The sequence below is a fragment of the Temnothorax curvispinosus genome, unplaced genomic scaffold, assembly GCF_003070985.1.
Source record: "Temnothorax curvispinosus isolate PA1 unplaced genomic scaffold, ASM307098v1 QBEX01006032.1, whole genome shotgun sequence".
In the NCBI taxonomy this organism is placed as follows: domain Eukaryota; kingdom Metazoa; phylum Arthropoda; class Insecta; order Hymenoptera; family Formicidae; genus Temnothorax; species Temnothorax curvispinosus.
Window position 1 is genome coordinate 172586 of NW_020215812.1, and position 25717 is coordinate 198302.

General features: G+C 42.2%; 3 protein-coding genes across 14 annotated transcripts; 2 read left to right on the forward strand and 1 right to left on the reverse strand.

Annotated features, from left to right (window-relative positions):
• Nucleotides 1-9: 9 nt before the first annotated feature.
• LOC112455383 lies at nt 10-4232 on the reverse strand. Of its 2 annotated transcripts, none has more exons than XM_025017276.1 (7): nt 3916-4232; nt 3325-3437; nt 2995-3213; nt 2480-2898; nt 1559-2264; nt 1203-1434; nt 10-1093 (listed from the first exon to the last, which is right to left on the reverse strand). In XM_025017276.1, the coding sequence occupies exons 1-7, from the start codon at nt 4007-4009 to the stop codon at nt 888-890; spliced, it is 1989 nt and encodes a 662-aa protein (XP_024873044.1). In that variant the 5' UTR covers nt 4010-4232; the 3' UTR covers nt 10-887. The 2 variants fall into 2 exon arrangements, with proteins under 2 accessions (XP_024873044.1, XP_024873043.1); XM_025017275.1 differs by having other exon boundaries at nt 1200-1434.
• Nucleotides 4233-4683: 451 nt separating this feature from the next.
• LOC112455384 (cytohesin-1) lies at nt 4684-20475 on the forward strand. Of its 7 annotated transcripts, XM_025017277.1 has the most exons (8): nt 4684-4776; nt 4914-5113; nt 6810-6883; nt 16680-17285; nt 17388-17499; nt 17905-18135; nt 18246-18315; nt 18437-20475. In XM_025017277.1, the coding sequence occupies exons 2-8, from the start codon at nt 4942-4944 to the stop codon at nt 18522-18524; spliced, it is 1353 nt and encodes a 450-aa protein (XP_024873045.1). In that variant the 5' UTR covers nt 4684-4776; nt 4914-4941; the 3' UTR covers nt 18525-20475. The 7 variants fall into 7 exon arrangements, with proteins under 7 accessions (XP_024873045.1, XP_024873046.1, XP_024873049.1 ...); XM_025017278.1 differs by lacking the exon at nt 4684-4776 and having other exon boundaries at nt 4845-5113; nt 17908-18135; XM_025017281.1 differs by lacking the exons at nt 4684-4776; nt 4914-5113 and adding an exon at nt 5212-5451.
• A 942-nt stretch (nt 20476-21417) lies between these two features.
• Nucleotides 21418-25703, forward strand: LOC112455376 (CTD nuclear envelope phosphatase 1 homolog). Of its 5 annotated transcripts, none has more exons than XM_025017256.1 (5): nt 21418-22731; nt 23826-23892; nt 23991-24192; nt 24348-24565; nt 24783-25121. In XM_025017256.1, exons 1-5 carry the CDS (start codon nt 22633-22635, stop codon nt 24851-24853), a joined length of 657 nt encoding a protein of 218 aa, XP_024873024.1. In that variant the 5' UTR covers nt 21418-22632; the 3' UTR covers nt 24854-25121. The 5 variants fall into 5 exon arrangements, with proteins under 5 accessions (XP_024873024.1, XP_024873022.1, XP_024873023.1 ...); XM_025017254.1 differs by lacking the exon at nt 24783-25121 and adding an exon at nt 25131-25703 and having other exon boundaries at nt 21423-22731; XM_025017255.1 differs by lacking the exon at nt 24783-25121 and adding an exon at nt 25131-25703 and having other exon boundaries at nt 21423-22722.
• Nucleotides 25704-25717: the final 14 nt, after the last annotated feature.

A 25717-nucleotide genomic window follows, 5' to 3' on the forward strand; every position in this document is an offset into this window, starting at 1 on the left:
TAAAAAAAATATACTTCCATGAGATTTAATCTGAAATGCTTAAATACGTTTGCACAATCAACACTTACATTGTTTTACAAAAATAAAAGCTGCGACATTTATATACAACAAAGTTCGTTCTTTTTTTTTCATCGATGTCCTTACACGCGGCTCAAGCGCACCGAGTATTACAAGTTATCGTTCTTTCGCCCGTTACACAAGTGTGTGTAACGGGCTTGAATAATTATTTTATCGAGAGAATTATTCCTTAATTAATTATTATTATTAATGTCATTAGTCCAAAGATTAGATAAGTAGTCAATTAAATGATAACATACACATGTTAGTAATTGTTAGAAAGTGTAAGCATCTAAGACATAAATTTGTGTAATTTCTCAGGAAGAAATGCATAAGTTGTCTGCATAAATTGATGAATTTATCTAATTTATTTGGTTCATTCAATTGTTTGTTCAATTATGTCATTGCATGGTTACGTAACGTTAAATATACATGTGCTATAACGATATAAATATGTAAATATACATCCCGTCTCATCGACGATGTGCGAGCATCTAATCTAAAAATTTCGATGTCACTCAGATACCTGTTCCTCGAACAGGTATAAGCTGAGGTAAATCGTAAATGTCGATATCCTTGAATTATTTAATAATAATTAATTAGCGGTCCACCGTCAACCCCGCTCTCGAGCATACAATTACATAATCGTGTTCCTTATTTTTACAGATATGATAGATACAGGTATAACAATTTTGATGACCGTTTTGAAATTAATAAATTACATATTTCGTAAAAGAAAAAAATATGTAAAATACACGGCACATAAAGTTGAACGAGGAATAATTTTATTTTGTGCCCTGCTCTTGCGGTAAATCAGACAATCATCTCAATCAGTATCCTGGAGACGTAGTCGGGTTGAGTGGATTAGGGCTTGGACTTCGGCTGGGTGCTCTCGGAACGCCTAGAACGCCGGCGAGATTACATACGCTTTTAGGGAACGTTCTCGCGACGATAAAATGCTGAGGGCCAATCAAGGCGTCTCCCATTATACCAAGGCGTACTCCGTTTCCATGCCTGTGCAGAGTCATAGACATGTCTAAAAGCATGATACATATACGTTACAACGTTTTGGTGAACAAACAGGCGCGATGTAATAAAAGCAAAGCAGAGAACTCGCACGAAGCGCAATTAATGACATGTACTACAGTTTCCTTGCGGCGGTCGCCAATAGACTGCTCCGTCTACGCCCTCCACAGGTAAATCTCCGTCGACGTGCGTTAAACATAGAGAGTATCTTTTCGACAGTTGATTTAAAAGTAATTTCAAAACGATGGACGGAACACAGGACGAAATCAATCCGCAGGATGTTTCCGCTGCCGTGATAGCGTAAATTGCGCTCTGTCGGGACCTGGCATCCTGCACGTTTCGCTGAATTACCTTGGGAAACGCGACGCGTTGGAGATGTGTGTGTATAATAAATATAAATCTTTTCGCGCGCGCGCGCGCGCGCAAGTCGTAGTATCGCAGTGTCGCAGTATAGTATCGTAGCATATATTAGTACCTGCAACATCTCAATGAGATCGTCGTGGAACAAGGGCGTTCTGGTGGGCAATGCGACACAGAGGATACCCCTGGCCTCGTGATTTCGAAGGAACACCGCTCGCTGACTCACGTATTTGACTGTCGCGAATACATCGTCCGGCACGTCGACGGCCGAGTGCTTAAAGTATTCTTTCAGGGCGTCCACGGTAGCCGCTAAAAGAATCTCCGTCTCCGTCGCGCCAGTCACGTTGGCGATTTTTCGTACGAGCTCGACGTCGACCTCTTCTGACCAAGCCACTACCTTCCTACCGCACGGTGAGATGGTTTGCAGCCGATTCGACTGCGGATACTTGAAAAATAGCTCTTCGATTATGATTTTGGGCGCAGTTACGGCTATCCAACTAATAGACATCGTCTCTCGAATCGCTTGAAACATCAGGGGAAGGTAACACGACAGCGTATACGTCAAGGTGTCCGGATAACAGTGTCTATGTCGCGATTGTAACGCTCGCAATTCTCGAACGAGCAAGAGAGGCGTCTTTAAAAAGGACGTGATCACCATGTACCAGGACAGAGCGACACACGTGTAAAGAACGTCGATCGGGTTGAAGGATTTTGCAATGGAGTCGAATATTAATCGAGACGTGAAATTTCTTTTGCTTGATTCGCGCCGGACGATCGACAGGACCTCCAGGAACTTTAGTCCTTCCGACTTTCGGCACTGTCTAAAGAAAGGGGCGAGAGAAAGTTACTGTTTGGATATTTAAGCGTGACGACATTATCGCATTGTTACGTTTTGTCCTTTCAAATGAACGGCAGTAGCGATCATAGTAGCACCAAGATCGCCGCGTGTATATATGGAACGAATGAGTGAGTGAGAGAGAGAGAGAAATTATGGCGATTGTAACGGGACAACGCAAAAACGTGGACGAGAAAATACCTGGCCAGTTCTTTCAGAGTGCAAATTAGCACTATCGTCGCGATCTTGACGCACTGAAATATTCCTGTACGCTTCTTTAGAATCTCCGGCCGCTCGGTAGGATCGTTATTGTAAAGAAAGTCGTTCCAATAGTTGCTGAAACTCTCGATGAGCATCTGTCGAAGACGCGGGAGAGCGTAGGGTTGGGCGTACAGATTGGTAAAGGGCGAATCGCTCTCCTGACAAGTCCAGTTGTCGGTCGAATATTTTAACGGCAAAAAGTCCGCCAGAGTTAGATGCTCCTGTCGCAGGAGCAAGTGATGCGCTCGCACGAGACATATCTGACGTTCCTCTCCTCGCACGAAGCACGTGACTATGTGCACCTGCCAAGGCGGTAATCTCCTCGGAAGAAATTTCGACGTGACGTCACTTATGTAATCCTACGAGAGAAAAAACAAGCCTCTACGTTAGAGTTGTTCTGACTTGTGAAAGCCGCGAATCTCTGTAGGTATAGGTAAGAAAACGCGATCCCCGACCTGTATATTGTTCTCGGTGATGGGACGACCTCGGAAGGAGGACGGGGACGTTGCGAGATGGTCGTCCACGGAGAAGTAATCGAGTTCTTTCCATACGTATAAGCCCCATCGGGTGAAGAGAGCCGATTTAAGGAATTTTCTCGTCGAAGTCAAATGCGCCAAGTGATTTCTCGCGCCCTTGACGATCGAGCGCCCTTGTACGAGTAAGGTGCATATGCCCTAAATGTATATCACGTATCACGTATCGCGAGACCATCCGCGACCATTTACGGTCACTCAACATCGTCTCGATACACGTATATATTATTATATCAGTTTAGGTACACTTACGTGATTGCGTCCCTGGTCCAAGATGCTCCGAATGCTGTTCTCCTCCACAACAATATAACTCGGATGTTTCCATTTGACAAAGCGTATCCAACATTTTCTGGTCCACGTCACCACTTAAAGATGCCAAATACCCGCGTCGCGCGATATTATAGTCCGCGTGATAGGAGGACGAGCCGAAAGAGAACAATCGAGAATTAGTGAAGAATAATTGAGTGATGGAGAAAATGCGCGGTAACACTTACTTGAAATATTTGTATTGTAATCAATCAATTACGTATTTATAATTGAGCGTTTTAGCTCGAGAAGCACAAAGGTATATAATAATAAATAATATATAACACCGGGAGCGAGATACACATACTGCATATGTATTATGTACATAATATACAATATTACTATATAATATACATGACACGTACTCGTATAATATGCACAAAGGATTGATATATTGATACACGCACGAAGAAATTCCATTCGCGCGAGCGCCGAGACTACGTGTCTAGCTGGAGAGAGTATTATATCACGTCATTTCTCTCAAAGAGTTCGAAAAAAATGTACATACATATCTATTTGGAATAAAGTTATAATTACCTAGGTACGCGATAAGAAGAAGAGGGATCAAGAATGTCGTCAGGGCAAAACTGAAGCCGAGATTCACCATCGGAGAAATAACAATGCCGATCATGACCTAAATCCTGCCGATTCGCAAATTATTGAACAATGCGAGAACTTGGCGAGCCGCACTCTCGCTTGCCGTAATTGTCGTTGTCGACCTTTTACTGCCAGTGATGTAAGTCGGGGCACGTTAACTCGCGGCATCCGCGTTCTCGTACTCGTACTCGTACTCGTATGCGTCTCGGATGCAAACGATTATACGCCGAATCTGACCTTACGACCCCTGGCTGCCTGGCAAAAAAAAAAGAAGAAGCCGAGTGTGCGAGAGCGAGAGACGAGAGCTAGCGAGATACCGCGCGGCGCGGCGCGCATTCCTTCGCGTCTCATATCACTTTCATCAACTCGTCGCCGATGTCACAGTCTCCGTCGTCTCCGATTAACGTGATCCTCCAAGTAAACTCACTCTTGGTCTTTTTCTAGAGGGACAGTTAGAAAGAGATGCAAAGTGAGTTTACGCGGAGGATCACGTTAATCGGAGACTGTGATATCGGCCCTATGTATACTATAATGTTGTATTAGCAATTAGCTAATGCTAATGTTATGTCGAAGCGTTCTGCGCGTTCTGTGTCAGCTGCTCTGCTCTGCACAGTGCACAGTGCACAGTGCACTGTGCAGTCAGTGCAGTGGTATACGTGCTAGTGTGCTGTGCGGGTCATTGAGATGTTGTTTGAGGTTTGAGCTGATCTGAGGTCTGACTATCTAAGCTGTCCGAGGTCCGAGGTCCGAGCGACGGCGATATTGCGAATCGCGATATATGTATATCGTATACAGATACAGGTATTACCGACACCGATAAAGCGAGCGTCAGTGTATCGACGCTCGATCATTTGACGGCAAGGGTCGGCAATAACCATCATAAGTTTTAGGCTGGAGCAGGCTGAAGGCTGAATTTAATAAATACCTACGTCTTTTAGCTCTCTTGAATTTAAATTGTGAAATAAAATGAAGGAGAGGAAAATCTATAGCATAGCGCACATAAGCGTAATATGCAGCTCGAGGCTCGAGGTCGAGGAGTGGGACGCGTCGAGAGATGACGCTGCCTCTGGATCACCCGGATCACCTATGGATCATCTGGATGTTGCGGCCGTTGCAGCTGATTGCGGCGGTAATGGCGGTATGTATGTATGTACAGTATACATATATGTATTGGTGCAACGGTGCAACGGGCAACGGGTGAAGCGAAGGTTAGTTCCCTCGGCGGAGCCAGGTGGTGCTAGGCGGCGTCACTGCCGTGAGCCGTCACTGGTCACTGGCGACACTGGCGTTGGTCGTCAGTGCGTCAGTCTCGGTTGGTCTCGGTGAAAATGGAGCCGCTTGAGTGAAGGTGGGTGATTCTGTGCGCGCGTGAGTCCAAAAAGTGCTATTTTTCGGAGATGTGGCAAGATTTGGGCGGTCTAGGGAGCGTAGGAATGACGTCTGCTGGTCATCAGGTCGACCAGTTCGGAACGACGGGTAAGGGATTGACCGAGAACGTCCGAGTTTGGAGCGTGCTGCGTGTATCGAGTCTGGAGCTGGAGCGAAAGCCAATATGTACATACATACATACATCGAGTCTTTCTCCGTGACAAGCTGACAAGGAGCGCACGCGCTCTCCTCCTCCTCCTCCTCCTTTTCTTTCTTGTCCGCCGTATTCGTATACGCACGGCTATCACATACGCGTAGTAAAGTAGTAAACAAAACGAAAGGATGCTGACACGTCATGTTTTCTCCAGTTTCCTCTCGCGGCCTCGCTCTTAAATCCTTCCTTCGACGATGCGCACGAGACGATCTCTCATATCTCTGCCCTCGGCCTCGGCCTCGGCATCTCGCACCCGCACCGAGAGCCGAGACTGTCTATTTTTTCCTCTATCGTTCGGTCAGTTCCAAGTTCCAACATCTTCTATTACGTATTTGTATGTTATAATGTCGAACTTGCGAGAGCAACATACTTATTTGACAATGAGAAGCGAGCCTTCGAAGAAGTCAGCGTATTTCCATTATTTTTAGGAGCATGGTTCTATATGAAATATCACTCGTCTCTATATTAAATATACAGACTGTCAATTTAGGATTAAAGTTTCGGCAAAAGGAAAACGGATAATATTCATTCATCATTCATTGATTGCAAATTACGAATTGCGAGTCTCAAGACGGCGCGGCGCGGTGCGACCGCGTTACAGGTCACAGCCGTCGTGCGTTTCGAGTTTTAATCGTTCCCTTCCATTTCGCCACTTGATGACTTGATTCTTCATTGTCATATTAAGTATTGATTATTGTCATGCGCGCTAATCAAATTAGAGTTATAAGAGAAACGCATGACACATCGCGGCGCGTATGTAGATACATAATACACATAATCTCCGCGCTGTACGCGTTGGCGTACAAGAATTCTTTCGTACGTACTACGTGCACGCCGGCAAATCGTATATATGCAACTATAAACTATAATATAATATGTATATACCATATGTGTATATGTATGTGTACGACGCGACCGGTTAGCCGGTAGCGTTCGCTCCTTCGTAGAAACGACCTATATACGCAACCTTACGTTCCAAGTCCTATTTTTAGACCTTTACCTTCCCGTGTAACGTACTGCTAACCAGGTCTTCTTTGCAACAGAGACACCGATATTCCGATCCGTAATCGTCCCGTCCTTAAAATTTTACATTTATTGTAACACGTTTGCCCGTGTTGGCGAGGCAACAACTTGCCGAGCAAGAGCAAACGCACGCGTTTCGACTTTCGACTTTCGACTTTCGACGTCAGACGCAATACCTCTAATGTCTACGTACTCTAATTCTACGTCGATGATTATTGTATGATTGTAGAATTGACTCCCGAGCAACAGAAGATCCTGATAGATATAAGACGGAAGAAAACGGAATTGCTGCTCGAGATACAAGTGAGTATGCTATTTACATATGGTATATATGTATGTGTGAATATAATCTGACCCGTTAATCTGACATATGATAGAGAGGGACATTCGATAAGCTCAAACTCTCCACGTCCTACGTCCTAACGATACATCTTATCTATATGAGCCGGACGTGATGTTATATAGTATATTCATCAAGCAAGAATTTTTAAACGTAGAACAATATATGACACCGTCGCGCTATTATTATAATTATTATACGTGTAGGAGGGTGAGGGTTTGCGCATTTCGCGCATTTAGTCATAGCACGCAAAGATACAACCAAATGAATCTGTTTTACCGATATACATATCATTCCATTGGACAAATCTACGTGATACGACGATACGCGAGGGCACCACTTACACGTTTACAAGTTTCATAGATAAGATTTACTCATCAGTGAATGTTGACGTTCTTGATAAATAAAGTGAATAAAATAACGTGGCAAATAAAATTTTAAGGGAAAGGGAAAGATATGTCTCTCTTTTTCATATATAATATATGTACATATTTAAATATTTGAATAGATTTAACGTCTTCTACATTACATATGCGAGTAAATCGTTTTATATACGTTGATACGTGAAGACGTTGTCTGCTCGTAATCATTCACGCTGGTTTACGTTCATAAAATAGACGAATATATGTAGAGCGTGTATTTAAAAAGGCAAAAAGTTACGTTACGCTGTACGAGTGTTTTTGGTGGAAAAATGTCGTGTATCTTTTCTTAGGTAGAGATAAATCACGAGTTAACGTATTCTATAAAAATGTTGAAAAAACCTCTCTATATGCCGTGTCTATATGTGTTTAATCACAACGATGTTTAATGCGATGGCAAAGCAACGCAACGACTGGGTCTACGTCCAACACACAGCTGTATCTATACAGCGAGAAAACGTCCAGGATGTTCTTACGATAAGACTGTTTCCGCGATGCCTGATAGTCCCGCTTACTCATCTGTTTGTGAGTTTATATCTGTCTAACCGGTTTAATGATAATGAAATGAGACGTCACGCGTAGTCGCGCGATCTCGCTGCATTTCGCGTGAACGTGTCGTTTCCATATTTCATCGCCATCGCTTCTTTTGTTTATGATTCTGGTCTCGAATCTGTGGGATATCAAAACAGACGCGTAAGAGAAACAGAGCGTCGAACGTGTCCGTGAGATGGGAGGGTGAGAGTACGACCGCGACCGCGACTGTCCTGTGATGTATCACATGTACACGTAGATAGAGACTGTAACCGTAGCGAGTAAACGCCAAGCGAAAGAAATCTTTGAATAAGTTTTGTCTCACGTCCGCGTCGTTGTTTTAGCTCGCGCGTCTTCTGACGTTAATGACGCGAAACTTATACACGTTTCGAGACGGGTGGCGCAGATTCGGGATACGTTGGTCGTGTTCGTCGGGTTGTCTGGCGCTCGGGGTGCGAAGCAGACGTCAACAGGTGATACGATTAACATTTTTTTTTTTTTTTTTTTATCAATGGCATTTCCTGCATCGAAGATGCGTTAGTTTACTAGATTTCCACTCGTGAACCGATGCTCACGATCGACTCTATCGACTCTACAACCGAAATAGACTACGTGTGTCTGCATACGCAGTCTGTAACGCATTCAGATCTCTATTTTATTTTATCGGTCGACTCTCTCTCTCTTCCCAAGCAAAGAGCCATGGAATGGATGGAAAGTTTATGGAATTGTTTATGAGAAATATGTCGGGGCAGATCCGGGGCATTTCTCTTCTGCTTCGCTTCGACTGTTCGCGCAGCTATGTATTCGCGGATATAATACATGTCGCGATAATACAAAATACGCTCTCATTGTCAGAAAGTACGATTTCATTCCTGATTTTATTTAGGAATGGGAACTCGGAGTAGATACTCTGACGCGCGCGCATCCGGCTCTACCGGTATACGCGGCTGGGGGCTGGAGGAAGTAAGTTTGGATCGTAAGTGATATCTACACTAAGTATTACTATCACAGGGGTGACGCATATATGATAAATCGTGTGCGGTGCGAGTACGTTCCTAAAGAGGAAGCAGACGCGCAGCTGACACGTAGCTGACACATCTATTTCGTAGTAACATCGCGCATCGACGAGGCAGCGTCACTGCCGTCAGCCGTCACTCCCGCTCTTTAATCCAACGTCCCAAGTCCCAGCACCAGCACCGATCGTATATTACGAGCACGTGAATACGGCGAATAATAGTGGTCAATCTTCTCGACCGACCTTGTGATTCGTGACTGCTCGAGACTCGTGACTCGTGACTCGTCACTCGTGACACGTGGAGCAGGTAGGCAGGTACTTATTCGGCCGATTCTCGTGAATCGTATGTCGCCTGTCGCCCACGAGAGAGTAAGAGAGAATCGTCCGCGATACGCGACTCTGATCGTGAGTCATTCAAGCGAACGTCCTTCAAGGCGAAATTATCAGGGCGACGTCGCATTATCGAACTTTGTCAGATCTTGGCGTAATTCTTGGATGTTCTCACGGACGTACAGAGGTAGCGGGAGGGAGGGAGGGAGGTAGAGACTCTTCTTGGAAGCAGGTACGATATATATATACGCGTGCGTTTCACGGCAATTGTAAATATTTGAGTGTTAATCGCGACCGCAGCGAGGCGCCAGCGTGCGGAGCCGCTAGCCGTCAGAACAAACAGGCCTGAGGCCTGACTCGGGTCGGAACGTCGGACGTACCGCAGACACCGCAGTCGCGGGAAATCGCGTGTCGCGTGACGGTGGTTGACGGTTGTCAGCAGCGTCGAGGCGGTCGTCTACTGACTGTGACTGTGGGTGCACGTGCGCGCGCGCGCGCACACACACACGCACACGATTTACGGTTCGTCGCTTTCGAAACGTCGCCTTGGTCGCCTTTGTCGCCTTTGTCGCGCGAAATGTAAAAAGTCACCCATCGTCTCTTTCATTTGAATGCGATCTCGAGAATACGTGTACGCGCGAGGACGTTCACTTTCTCACGGTGCCTTGGAGAGTTTGGAGAGCGGACGAGAGTTTGGTGCGCGGGTAACGTCGTCGCGTCGGCGTCGGCGTCGGCGTCGGTGCCGCGCTCTCGCACGCGCACGCGGGTCGTTGCACTTCCGACCGCGTGCTCTATGTGTTCCGCGACCTTTGTACCTCGTCTATTTCTCGGAACGTTCGGCGCGTTCGACGCGAACGATGTTGTTGGATCGTGACGGGGACTATGGTGAACGTAGGAGCGGGAGCGGGAGCGAGGGTCGTTCCTCGGCCGGGAAGACGTAGAGACGTCAAGTGCTAACAATAAGCGAAGAAGCTCCGAAGTCGGAGCCCGGCGCGGCGACTCGCGCGATCGAGTCCACCGAGAGTCCCGAGTCCCGAGAATGATCTTCACCGGCAGATCGGTGGACGCTCTCGACGAGGTGCGCGGTGCTAGCGGGGCGGCGCGGGCGGGTGATATCCAGCCGGACGGCGCCGGCGGGCGCCGAGAGGTGAGCGCCGTCGCTATCGCGGCCGGATGGTTCTCCAGTTTACGCAGACCCGGCAAAAGGAAGAAGAACTATCAGAAGCAAGCTAAGAGTGCCTGGGACCTCAGCGTCTTGTCCACCACGGTCAGTCGGCAAACGATCCTTGTACCTTGTACGATCCTACGATTACGCGCGGGTCTAAATGTATGCGTATTCTTAGTATAGGAATTATCGTGTCATCGTCGTCGGAGATGACGACCGAGATGATCCAGTTGTCCGGAACATGTAACTGACGCGCGCGACGTGGCGGAGCGATACGCAAAAGTACCGCGATCCTTCAAGGTCGACTCGGACCGACCCGCCAGATTTATTTCTAGATCTATCGTTCGGAGCCTAACTGCGTCGTCGTCGTCGTCGTCGTCGTCGTCGTCGTCGTCGAACGTTAGGTTATTCCGAGTATCCAACGGTATTCGAATTTCCTCAAGAATGTCACATGTCACGTAATCGTTTCTACGTCAAGTGCCGATATTTAGTAGACTTTAATAAATCGCGAGAGAAACAGCGAGAAAGAAGCCGCGCGCACGCGCGCGCAAGACATTGGTAACACGTTGTAATTTTCTAACAATAAGTAAGACTGACCATTGCCAAGTTAATTGGCGACTACGCGTGAGGAAAAGGGAAGTCGTCGTCGTTTTATATCATACATACGAAATCACACGTTTAGTATTTTCAAATATTTTTGGTAAGTTAAAGTTAAGGTTTCGCCCTAGTTTAAGGTTTGTTCGTCAAGTAAAATGAAAGCGACGCCATCGATTTGCTGCGACGACATCGTCTCCGTGACTCGTTTCAGGATCTAGAATCAAATGTGAGATAGATGTTGATCGTTTCCGCTAACGTGAATGTAAGATAGAACGCGCGTAATGAGAAGATCGAATTGGCCGCCTAGCGCGTATCCGAAAGATGCGTCGCATATCTTGTAACGTAAAACGTTAACGATTCTTCACGAAGGTAATATATTGCGCGGCGCGGTTGTGCGACGTCACGAATTGAAGATAGTAGACCGAGTCAGGGAGACTTATTTATAGAAGGAACCGAGAGTCGAGACACACGAACCACGAACGTCCATTCGAGGCTCCGCACTCGCCGCGCTCACTCGTCGCACGCGACCCTACGATGTCTACGATGTCCACGAGGCGCAGATGTGGCGATATAAAATCGCGTGCCTCTTGACGACGCGATTTTACGTCAACACGTACTCCGGCTAGACTGGGCAGTTAAAAAAAAAGCAATAAACCGAAATCCGAATCCGTCCCCCGGACCCCGACGCGCATTCCGTTCTCTTTTCTTTCTTAGTTTCTTCCTTCCTCCACCTCTATTTCCATCATGATGAAAGGGATTAGCTAGGTCATGGATCAGTGATAAATCGAACCGTTCGGATTCGATGATACGATGACCCGCGTATATAGTGATGTGGAGCGAAAGTAGATCGCCAAGTAGCGCGTATACGTGTAACGCTAGATTTAAATAGCCTACTTTGACACATCTTTCATCCGAGGTGCACGCATTTACTCGCTAACAGAGATAAATATAATACCTGTACGGTGAACGAGGCGAGTTTGACCGGCTCGACGCCCTCAATGCCCTCGACGGTTGACCCATATGTTTCCGTAAGCATACTCTTAAGAAAAAGGACAGGTCAGTAATCGACTAAATATGGTTATGCGCAACGCGCATCGTAAATAAAGCAAGAGCACGTACCTAACAATAAATAAAAATGCCGCGCGCGCGGCATTGTACATGTATTGCATTACTCGCGATACCGTTTGCCCACGAAACGATAAAACGGAAAACGACGATCAACGGTGGAACGAGAATCAGCTGGACATAGCGCGACAAACGTGTAAAATTCGTTTATTTCGCCCGACATGTAACGCCCGATTAAATGATGAATTAACGAAAAGTTGATTGCACGTCGCGGTCGTGACGCCGCGCTCACACTTAAATAATCGCTATATCTATAGATCCTCGTTATCTGAACCCTGATATACACGTCATTCGTCATTCGTGCGAACAATAACGTCTTGTTAGTATCAATATGCATTTTGTTGAATTAATAACTAATCGGCGATTCGGGTGTTTGTTTATACCTTATCCGGTTATCCCATTGATTTACAGCTACGCAGAGGTATTAGTATCATTACCATATGATTAGTTTTACCAGTCCTCTCGTTCGACATATTCACATTTTTTCACTTTTATAATCAAATAATCAATAAAACACGCGGCATAGGTGCGATGATGGATTTTTGCGTCGTAAAACCTTAAAAGTTCGAGTCACCGTCCGTTACACTTAAGTAACGAGAAAACTCTCATCGAAGCACTTGTACGCGTGCGTTTTTTACCGCGACGTCGTAACTCCTGGATTGTAGCCAAAAAGGCTCAGTTTTCTTCGACTCGGAGAATTCGTGTATAGCATTTTCAACTGGTCCGACCATTCCCCGATTACAACTTGCACTCGCATCTACAGTCGACTACGCTCTTCTTGGAGAGAGAGAGAGAGAGAGACGTGTGACAAATTTTTTTTTATCACCTTATCATCCAATACTTTATGATTGATCCTTATTAGTTGCACGACTAATCAAGAACAACAAAATGGAATAACACGTGGGTTGCGAATATCTCGTGTTTTCGTTTAAGCTATCGGTTTGAATAAAAACGGATTATTATTTGGCCTCTGAGCTTTGACCATGCGATTTCACAAAATATTGGATTATCTTATGATGGATTTCTTAAGTGTTGTGAAAAATTTATATATTTTCATTAAGCGTAAAAATAATTGGAGATTACAGATATACCGATATACGTGCACGTAACATATAGGTACACATAATATTGCAATAGGGAAACGTCTTTATTACACTAGTAGTAGATATAAAAATGCATATCGAAATATAACGTTTAAAGCCCGAGAGCATATTCGTATTTTACGCAACATGACGTCTATATGTGATATGACGACATGGTTATATTGCCTTTGCATGGAAAAAGTATTAAACTGATACACATACACATACCGAGAGAGAGATATATAGGTATATATAGATATATAGTTGGAAATACATTATATTTCTCGTCAGAATTAAGACGTCTGTATCTCGTCGTAGCGTTCGTCTTCTTCAGATTCTAAACGAGTACGTTTGATCGCGATATTATCTTATTAGCAAATAGCTTACTTTATGCATTTGTAAGAAACGTACTGCCTCTCTTATTTATATTCCTATGTACAAATGATAATTTTCCATTCAAATCGAATTCAAACTTGGAACACGATTTATTAATTACAATTATATTATATTCCAAATATGTATTTACTGCAGTGTAAAGCATTTCGAGTCTGTATTAATCGCGACGACGCGACGCGACGCCGACGGGAGCATAGTATAACAAAGGACGAGTTTGATAATTGACTATTATATATAGAACACATGTTCGTAAAACATAATTAGTTTTCGAGACAACGCTCGGCCTAATGTAGCGCTAAATCACCGCGCAGGCATGCAGTTTGTTCGCGTACGACTTTTATGACGCAGACTGGTTGCAAAACTAGCACATACGTCTGGCTTGGTACCAGTCGGATAAAGTAGCATCTAATCGAACGGGATTTCGGGAAACTTTCGCTCTTCGTTTAACCGATTATCTTGCTGTTTCGACTGTTTCGACATGGCATTGAAATTAAAGAAACCTTGTAAACGGTCTTCTAAAATTATTATATTTGAAAATTCTCTTATGTAGCGCGCATTGATGATATTTCGTCTCTAGGAGAAAAAACTTACTGAAGATATAAACGCGCGCGGCTTATATACACGGCAGCATCCGTTTATAAATCAGATTTCTCAGATATATATGTAATCGATACTAATAATACTCGTTTTACGTTTGAAAGAAGATTATGGCAAAACGCGACATTATCTCAATATTTGTGATGAGAAAACAGAGGAAATGTTTTGTGAGATATTTCAAATAATAGGGGGTATTGTGCAGAGAGAGAGAGAGAGAGAGAGAGAGAGGGCCAGTTGTCACATAAAGTCATCTTGGCGTACTTTCGACGAGTCGTATGTCGTATCCTTATACGAGTCGCATGAATGGATGCCCTTTACTTGGTCCCGTTTCACAGGAAGGAAGTTTGTTGAGTAGGGAACGTATGTAGTGCTGAACTTTCGATCGATTGTACAGGACGCATAATGACAGAAATAGAACGGAATAAGGCAATCATTCCGCAGAGGACGGAACAAAAGGGACATGGAAACAGACGAATTATGTAAGTAGGTACACGTCGATTCCAGAAGGCAAAACTCTTTTTCTTGCAAATGATGAAATGAGAACAAATTTGAATGAGGTAACAAACGAGCTAGGAATGAAGGTTGAAAATTATTATAGTTTTGTTACTCTGTAAAAGTTAAAAAAATATGTAATAAAAAGTTTAAGTCACGTTGCTCTTAGCGACTTTAGATTTTTGTTTTGTTTTTTTTTTTTTTTTCGTCGCAGAGCGCAATACTTACATATTTATGTATCTACAATCTGCAATTAAATTTTATTCAATAATTTGCCAGGAGCATCTGAGATGACTCTCGATTGCGAGTTTCAACAGAAGCTAGTATAAGTGCCCGCTATAATTGCTCGTATCTCGCTTCGATGATGACAAAGCGATAATTAGCAATGCTAAACGCTATCTATTACTAATCTTACGCTTCGACGTCACGTATATACGTGAGCGCGCGCATTCGCTGTTCTTTTCATTGTGTCTGTCCAAGGCCGCCCAAGTCATTGTAAATATTACAACGATTCGACTACGAACGTTTCTTAAACGAGATGAAATTTTCAAATAATAGGTACGAAAGAATTTGGATTTTCGAGAGAACGATATATATGATATCGAAAGAAAGTTTCTCTCATCGTCAGCGAGCTACAATTTAAGAGTTATAATTTCTGGGTGCACGGGGCATTATATGTATATGTGTATACCGGTTTTTCACGCGTCGTCAGCGACCTTCCTGCCGCTGACGACGTGAGACCGGATGCACACCGATAAATACAAAAGAAATGCCACCACACCATCTTACGGACAATACTACTCAGGGCCGACTAGCGACTAAGTTATTGTCCTTGTCGTTATCGTGGCGGCCCATTAACGAGTCTGATCAGTTAACAACGCACTACCGCTTCCGGTCGGCCCTTCCTTTTTCCTGAAACGCTTCTATGGAAAAGGGATTCCAACGTATAGTAGGCGTCATTAATGCCTTCCACCTGAAGCATAGTACATGTAACGTGCACTATAGAAATCCCAAGAACACAGCTAGGAAGGCATTAATGACGCCTTCTGTACACGGATCTGACTTCAGGATCAGCATCAGGATCAGACTTGATATTTCGTCAAGTTTGAAATTTTTTCTGTCAGTTCGAAAAACAGCTTGACAAGTTAATAACTTGACAACACATGCCTGACTGCCCTGACTCGCAAATATGTTTGCATCGATATAGATATTTCGCGATAACGCGACCGTGCTATTTTCTAGGACGTGCTACTTGCAACTTGCAACGCTTGTAATGTTACGAATGTGTTGTTTGCGTGCATACGTGCACGTCGAGAAGATTACTGAATCGGAAAAATATGATTTTACTTGTAAAAAAAACCAAGTTTGTCACGATAAATGTGGTACACCGCATTGGAGTGATTTTCGAGACATCGGGAGGGATATTGATACGTCGCATTTGTTGTTCGCGACTCGCGATCACTCGTGGCATGTGAGCCAGGCCGACACATTACGAGTCTTTAACGAGTTTAACGCGTCGCCCAACGACCCAACGCGTTTGCTGGCATCGTCGCAAAATGCTGAAAGATATACGGTCCTGCTTCCGCAAACCGGTATTTGCGGAATGTACGTTGAGTCGAACTGATTGTGAGTGGCGCATGGTGGGAAATAGGCGGACGGTCAACGGTGTCGACCGGTATTCGAGCGAAGCAGGAAGCCGCTGTTGCACAGCGGAGGAACTGGAGGAAGCCGTGCGCGCATAGTCTACATGGTCTACGTTAGTCTACAATTGCGTCATTGACCGTTCTGAATTATCATACACTTCGCTAATACGCGACGATTAATATAATTTCGACATTAATATAGTCGGTCGAATTTTTCGTAACCCAAGAATCATATATTATGCATGTGTAATACATCCGATACTGCAGCTAAAATATTGAAAATACTAAATTTTATTATAGAAAGTAAGAAAGTAAATCTCTAATTTGAATCGTTTTTACAATTTATTCTCAACGATTTTGTTTTCAGCAACTGAAAGATGAATTGGGCGAGGTTGTGGCAGAAATGGAGGCGATGGAGGGCGGCGGACTTACGGCCGACGAGACTAAACCGTCCAACAAGGCTAAGCAGATGTCGATCGGCCGCAAAAAGTTCAATATGGATCCTAAGAAGGGCATCGAGTACCTGATAGAGCACAATCTGCTGACGCCGACGCCGGAGGACGTTGCTCAGTTTCTATACAAGGGCGAGGGCCTCAACAAAACTGCGATCGGCGACTATCTCGGTGAACGGCACGACTTCAATGAACGCGTGCTGCGAGCCTTCGTTGAGTTGCACGACTTCACCGATCTCATACTTGTACAAGCCCTACGTCAGTTTCTCTGGTCGTTCCGACTGCCCGGCGAAGCGCAGAAGATCGATCGCATGATGGAGTGCTTCGCTCAAAGGTACTGCCAGCTAAATCCGAATATCTTCACCAATACGGACACTTGCTACGTGCTGAGTTTCGCCATCATCATGTTGAACACTTCGTTGCATAATCCGAGCGTTAAGGATAAACCCAGCGTAGATCAATTTATTTCGATGAATCGAGGGATTAACAATGGTGGAGATCTGCCTCGGGAACTGCTTGTGGTATTTATACTTTCGCAAGATTAACATATTATTTCTCGTCTCTCAATCGAAAGTATAAATTTACTTATTTACAATTAGTTAAATATTCGTATCTATTTTCAGAGTCTGTATGAGAGTATAAAAACCGAGCCTTTCAAAATACCAGAAGACGATGGCAACGACTTGATGCACACCTTCTTCAATCCCGATAAAGAAGGCTGGCTGTGGAAGCAAGGTAATGATTACTGCTTACGTTCGTACACGTACATTTTTTAGATTGACCGCATTTTGACGGTTTTTTCTCGCAGACTTTTTCTTCACAGGCTCGCAAAGGCCTGGAATAATTGTTGTGTCAGTCAGAATTATATATACACACACACATATATATATATATATATATATTTATGTTGATTTAGCTTCGTTTCCCAAAAGATTTGGAAATAATAAAAAACAGATCAAGTGTGATATCTCCTCGTATAATATTCCTCAACTTTTTTGTCACATTTATCGTTAAAAGAACATTTATTCTTATATTGTATCACTCTGTCCCTCTGCTGCCCTGATGGAGACAGCAGGTAAATAACATCTATGTGAAAACCATAAGCTCTTAATTCTATATATATTCCGCATTTTATTGTTACAGGCGGACGTTACAAGAGTTGGAAGAGGCGATGGTTCATATTGAACGACAATTGTTTGTACTATTTCGAATATACAACGGATAAGGAACCACGCGGTATCATTCCGCTAGAGAATATTCAGGTCCGAGAGATTCAAGACCGGCATAAACCGCACTGTTTCGAATTGTATGCTGCTGGTTCCGAATTTATAAAGGCATGCAAGACTGATAGCGAAGGAAAAGTCGTCGAAGGTACGATTGCTTGAAATTTAATTTAATTAATTAATACGAAAGGATTTAACGTTATACTTATACGAGAACGAATACATTTTAACTTATCTATTACGATTATTTGCGATTAGGGAAACATACGGTATACCGAATGTCCGCCGCTACCGACGAAGAAAAAGATGAATGGATCAAATGTGTGCGGTAAGTTAAAACGACGAAGAAATTCCAATTTTACATGTACTCTATTGCATTCTTTTGCAGTAAAGTGCAAAATAAAATTGTGACGAAATGATTTTTCAAACACATTACTGTTTATTTCCAGACAAAGTATATCGCATAATCCTTTCTATGATATGCTAGCGGCACGAAAGAAAAAAGCACAAAAAACAAATGTACACTCAAAGAGTTAACTGCGCTGCCACAAGCCGAGTTTCGAGAGAAATTCGGCGGATCAGAAGACTGTTTATTCGCGATCCACGTACGGTATCGTCGAATACAACCAACGTATACGATGGCGAAAATCCATCGAGAAAGAAAGAAAGAAAACGCCGAAAGCGTTATAGGCCGTGCCTAGTTGTCATGGTATGGTGCCGTGATAATGTGGTACACCAAGTATCGTTGCGGTAAACGCTACGACTGCATATATAAAATACGGCATTAATGTGAGACATCGTAGATCGAGTACGGACGATAGAATCGGCGCAACGCGTAAGATGGATATATATCTAGGTGGAAATTATATTAATGACAGTACGATAACACGTCACTATACAACACGGTGCCCGATTGGCGTTATATCAGTGTAAAAGGATCTTGCGGTAGAGAGGCCTAGCTATATTTCCATTAATTTAATGGATAAACTGCCTCTATATCCTTTCTAATACGGTTTTGCATACATAGAGAATCAAAGTCTTTACGATAAATAATAACTGTATCATTGGATTAATTGACACCAAAATAATACATGAGCAGAGAAATGTCGGCTTATTTAACATTTCTTATCTTGCTAAAGAAGTCAATAATGTCAAGAATTGTTCCGGTAGTAGCGCAAAATAGACGCTTTTAATGCCCATAACGCCATATCTGGCAATATATTATGTGAGGGCAACTTGTGTGTACGAAGCTATAGCGGAGAAAACGGAATATTTCTTATTTTCCGGCAGCTTTAAGACACCGCGTTAACGTGAAGCTCTACCTGATTTTAGGAAGGTAATATTTGAGATATTTTGTATAAAATACAAGTAATATCGTTCTGTATAGTGTAAATGAGAGATAAATCGCGATTTCCAATTGAAATATTGTCATATTGAAAAAGGCATAAAGCCGAGGACTCGATAACTTCATGTGATAATTATTCGTGTGTATTTATTTAAACACATGTGTACAAAATAAAGTTAAATGATACGTTTTTTTCCACGAGACAACATTATTTTGGATTTTTCATGCTTGTACAATTTATGAATATAGTATGATTAGCCAGCTTGTAATAATGTTTGTTTAATGTGAGAGATTACGTATATAGATTATGTACAGCACAGAAATGGACGGACGGACGGACGAGTAGACACACACATGTACACACGCACACACAAACTGCGTACTTCTTTACAAAATTCAGTGATTTCCAATTATATTAAAAGTGACTAATACACATAATGAACTTAAATAAATAACTTGTGAGATCTGGCGAGAACCTGCAACTCCATCAGTCTTTAAAACAAAGAAAAAAAAGAAAAAAATTCAAAGAAATTAATAGATTTTATACAAAAACATGTATGTGTGTGTGTGTAAAGTTTATGTTTAATGATTATACATCTCTCTCTCTCTCTCTCTCTCTCTCTCTCTCTCTCTCTCTCTCTCTCTCTCTCTCTCTTACATCACTCTTGAATAAAAATAATAAATTCAAATGGAAATATCGGTGATTATATGTATATTTTATGATGGAATTTGTAATTCCTTCACAACTTTATATTCTTTTCCTGATGCATATGCACATAGATGAAAGATTAGTAACAGAGAAGCAGGTGCCTTTGAGATCGTCAAGCTAGTCATATAGCTGATCCGTTATTATATACGAAGCATTCGAGGAAGAAAAAAACACTTTTCTTTGCTGTATGCAAGGAAAGCCAAACATCGAAAACGCCTTATCATGATACGTTAGATATTGAAACATTGAAAAAACCGCAAAACAATGGTAATAGTAGGGGGAAAATTTTTTAATGTTCTATTTTAATGTTTCTATTGAAGAGACGTAGCCTCTGTTTATCGCAATATAGAACACGCTCTAATTAATAATGTATTTATGAAAAAGAAACATTTTTTTATAACGATATTAAAAATACGTAAATTAAACAAATTGATTTGTTAAACTTTGCTTCATTATTCTTTTCTTTTCGTTAGAGAACATTTTCGATACGTTTAATTAATATTTCACCGATTTTTACCACGAGATATATTCACATGTCTCTGCCACATATATGTACATACATACCTATATTCTCGCGATATTTCTTTCATCAGCCTCTGCTTCCCGATAGCGTGGACAATAATATTACGTTATCAAAGAGCCAATACACGTGTAATACAGTCGATGATAAAAACGGAATAATAATGCATCATCTTTTTAAGTCATTTATAAATTATGTCTTCTCTCACGCAGTATTTGCCGAATCGCTGTGTTGTAATTCTGTTTACTTTGTAAAAATGATTTGTGAAAATTGATTAACTATTTGTGCTAGTACATAGATATTTTATGTAATTTGCAGGTAGTTTGATAAACTATCTTGTTTTTTCTCTTTGTCAATGTCGATGACTTGCACCACTATAGCTTTTACTCCTCCATATATCATAGATTTATTGTTAAATATGATGTCTCATATAAAAATTACACTTTCTAAAGACCCGACATATATCCACTTGGTTAAAATTCCGAAACATATTGCAATAAGTCTATGACATGTACTATATGTATATGACAAACATTGTGTGTGTGTGTGTGTGTGTGCGTGTGCGTGTGTGCGCACATAGTTGATCATAAATTATAAGCTTCGCTATACGAGATAAAGTAAAATTAATTTGTCTTGTAATTTTTTCCTCTGTATATTTCGTTGTAAAGTACAAAGATGATGTAAAAAAAAACCGTTAGAACTATGTATTAGCAAAATAATTGATCGAATTTAAGGAATTGTATAAAGAATTGTACTTTATTATTTATTAGCATACATAGAAAATTTGTTGTACATTTTGTTGTATATTACTTGATAATTATCATTATTACATAATTGATGATATATTGTATTTAGCAAGCGAATGTGTGTATTAATTTAAATATAATTAATAAATTTGTTTCTAGCAAATGTTCGTGTAAGTTTCACACGTGTTGTTACGAATCGAGATCGACCTCGACTACGCGAACTTTCGAGAGCTCGAATCGAATTCAACGAAAGGAATCGGAGCATTCGGAGCACGGCTGTCTCGAATGTCATCTCGATTCGGACTCGGACTCGGACTTGAGACTTGACCGACTCGACGAATACCCGCAAATTTCTCACAATTTCGTAAGAGCTATATTTAGAAAATTTTAACTTTTCTGATGTGAGATGTGCACGCGTGCGCGTGCGTGTCGTATATGTTATATCGCATGACTGTTGGCGGAGCAGCCCCACGCGCAACGTTGCGAAGAAAAAACGCGCTGAACATCTTGAGATTTTGAGACTTGAGACGGAAGACGCAACGCGATTTATATGTGATAAGAGCGGCCGGCGCGATGCGCAAAGCGCAAGCTGCGCGAGGTGCGAGAAAGAGAGAGGGATAGAGAGAGTGTGAGAGCGAGAGCAGCGCAGTGCGCACGGAAAAATTGGGTCGATGCGCGGAAGATGGCGGCTGTTGCGTGGTGCGCGTAAGAAGGCTCTCGTACTTTGGTTTTGCCAAAAAACATGAAAGAACCACGGTGAGGTGCGTTAACACGTGCGAAACGCGATTCGTCGTCGCAGACTGCAGACAGCCCGACACGGCGGACACCCGGCGTAAAAACGGCGGACTCGCGCCAACTCGGAACTCTCGCGACAGTCTTGATCTTGACTCGATCGCGGTGGTGTTGACGACGTTGTTTACGAGTTTACGATAAGCGCGGCAGAAGCGGAAGAAGCTGGAAGGCTGGAACTCGTTGCTTTCGGCTTTCGGTTCATTGGGCTGTCCGCAGCTGTCCGGGCTGTCGTCGGTCGTCGGCACTCACAGCGAGTCGGCGACGGCGAGCAGAGCAGGTATCACACGGATCACAGAATTCGCACTCGCGATCTGCAACGAGGCCAACGCGAGTGCGACGTGACTCGTGCTCGTGAGTCGGGCTCGAGCAGTCAGTCGAGCGGCGAATAGCGGGATAGAAGATAGTGGGATAGCGGGGAGGAGAAAAAGAAAGGAGCCTGGAGCACGCACGTATACACACAGTATACACAGGACAGATTCGACACTGGAGATTAAGTGCTGCCGGACTTCGGCCCGGTGAGAAGAACAGTAGAGATGCTGAAGCAATTGCAGATGGGGATGAGAGCTTTCCTCTTAATGGCCTCCCGTGTGTGGACCTGCATCTGCTTTCTACTCAAGAAGCAGGTTAGAGCCGTAAGTAGGTGCTTCGCGCCTCTATTCGCGCCTTCTTCCACAGTCAGGCACGAGTCATACTTAACTGTTGTACGAGCCGTCTCAGCGACTCAGCCGTCTGACGGCGCGGCGGCGGCGCGGCGCGGCGCGGCGTGACGGCTGACCGTCGCGTCCGGCGTCGCCGCCACGCCACCGCCACGGCGGACGCGGGACGGCTTCCTCTCACTCCACTTCTCTTCTCTATCGCGATATAGATATCGTTGACATTTCTTCATGTAACCCTCTCGAATCGAATGATATACGCTGGACGACTTTTCTACTTCGCGAATCTCCCCTTTCGATCTACCAAACGTGATGAAACATTATATAGTATATACCTACGAAAGTTACGTGAAAAGTTGTACAACTTCTTGTACAACCAACGATTCTTCTCATTTGTCTTCTTTTTCATAGATTTTACAAGGCTCTAAAACGCTATACGTATGAGTTGACACATCCTGGAAAAGACATTTTTTTTTATTAAGAAAAAGAACTCAGTTTTACTCCCTTCTTTTAGCCGAGCGAATCTTTTAAATTATAATTATAATTTTGAAATAATGGACTCTGTACACACATGTTCTACTAGTTGCTCTCTTGAGAAATATTTATCTTTTTATGTGACTCGTGTCTGTTTACAAGATGCAAGTTAGAGGTGTAAGTAGTTACTTAACGCTATCTTTTTTAAATATTTATGTTCAAACGTGTATTCTAATTTATTTTGCATAACACACACACACAAGATAAATGAACAAGTTTGCGTCTATTACTCCAAACCTTTATGCTATATATCCCTTTATATTTTTATTATTTTTATACCATTGGATATCATCACGTGCACATGTTGTCATGTATTGTCATATAATCACTGTTATAATCATTTTTTTTATTCAATATGGATATGGAATATATAAATAAATATTTTTATTTTTATTTTACAAGTATTAATCTCTGTTTTAATATTTTTTAGGGCCATTTATGGCTTTTACTTCTCATTGATTTTAATATCTAGTTATTATATATTTTTTTATATATTATAAATCGTGTAATATATAACTATATTTATCCTTGTGTTCTAGATCTCACAGATGCAACCAGTCAAATATGAGATCTTCCCACTTTCACCTTTATCTAGACACAGACTTAGTAGGTATCCCAGTGACACTGTTGCCTGTCACTTTTATTACTTATTACATTGCGTTCAATGTTTTTCAGTATTTGTGTATAATGCAAGAATGTTCCAGGTATAGTTAAGAGAAAAGTATTAGTACTGGATTTAGATGAAACGTTAATTCATTCTCATCACGACGGAGTAGCAAGGCCAACTGTTAGGCCTGGTACACCTCCAGATTTTGTTCTTAAAGTGACGATAGACAGACATCCTGTTAGATTTTTCGTCCATAAAAGACCACACGTAGACTTCTTCTTGGATATTGTTAGTCAGTGGTAAGTATTTTATTATCATTCTCATAAAAAGAAACGCCATCCCAAAATTAGACCAGCAAACAAACCTTGCACGTTCACGCTTAGATTTCGTTCTTGTCAAGTTGTCAAGATAAAATTGTATTAATTATTTTCCCATTATTATCTGTATCAACTAGGTACGAGCTAGTAGTCTTTACTGCATCCATGGAAATATATGGGGCAGCAGTTGCGGATAAATTAGATAACAACAGAGGTATTTTAAGGCGCAGATATTATAGACAACATTGTACGCCAGAAATGGGTTCCTATACTAAGGATTTATCAGCAATTTGTTCAGATCTCTCTTCAGTCTTTATTCTTGACAACAGCCCAGGAGCTTACAGAGCCTATCCACGTAAGTATATATATATATATATATATACACCATTTTAATGGAATTTTTCATCTATCACTCCTGTGCCTGTCTTTCATGCTTACACCTGGTAAAATAAGAGCCAGTTTTCCCTTTAACTTAATTTATTAATACTATTTGTTAAGTGCATGTAATATTATTTAATATAATATTTCTATGATTCTATGCCTCACCGATATATATCATTTTATCTTTGTAGAAATGAACGAACTTAATGATATCGTATTTAATGGTATCTGGGCAAACGTGAATTACAGATCTTATTTTTAAAAAGAGATGCGATACTATAATGTATAATGCGTAGATTAATTAGAAAATAGAGTCCGTGCGTTTTTTTATTTATCTTTTTTTTAATGTAACGTCAAAATAATAGAAAAATTAAAATATGATTACAAGAGACTTTGTATCTTCTCGTGATTTGTCTTGTTTGATAAAAGAAATGCATGTTACATGTAATATAACGTTATTGATAGGATAAAGTTAAAGCAAAAAGATTAATAACGCGCTGCTATATTGTATCATTGTCTCTTCTTTTTTTATGTCATAGACAACGCGATACCCATAAAGTCATGGTTCAGCGATGCGGGAGACACTGCTTTATTAAGCTTACTTCCAGTCTTGGACGCTCTTCGTTTCACGCAGGATGTACGATCCGTTCTTTCAAGGAATTTACACTTACATCATACTTGGTAGCATAGCCGAGATTGAATGATACACTAGATATTCTAGAGTTGAAACTATCAGCAGTTTCAGTTAGCGTGTCTAGCCTAGAATTATTATTGTTATTAATTAATAGCAACATTAGGTCGCTGCCCGTATAGTGTGTGTGTGTGTGTGTGTGTGTGTGTGTGCGCGCGCGTGAGAGTGAGAGAGAGAGAGAGAGAGAGACCAACCACCCCCTTCTTGTCCTTGTTTTTCTATACTCGAACAGCGGCGAATAGATATCGAAGGGAATGGTATTCAGCCAATAATTACATCAGCACAAAACATCCTAGGATAATTCTTTACATTGTACAGTGTGTAGTCCATGTGTGTTATAAAACTATAAAGTGAATTTCTTCTTTTTTCTGTTACATAAGCCTTTGCCAAAGATCATGAAAATAAAATAGAACCGCACTAAGCTGGCAAGATTTT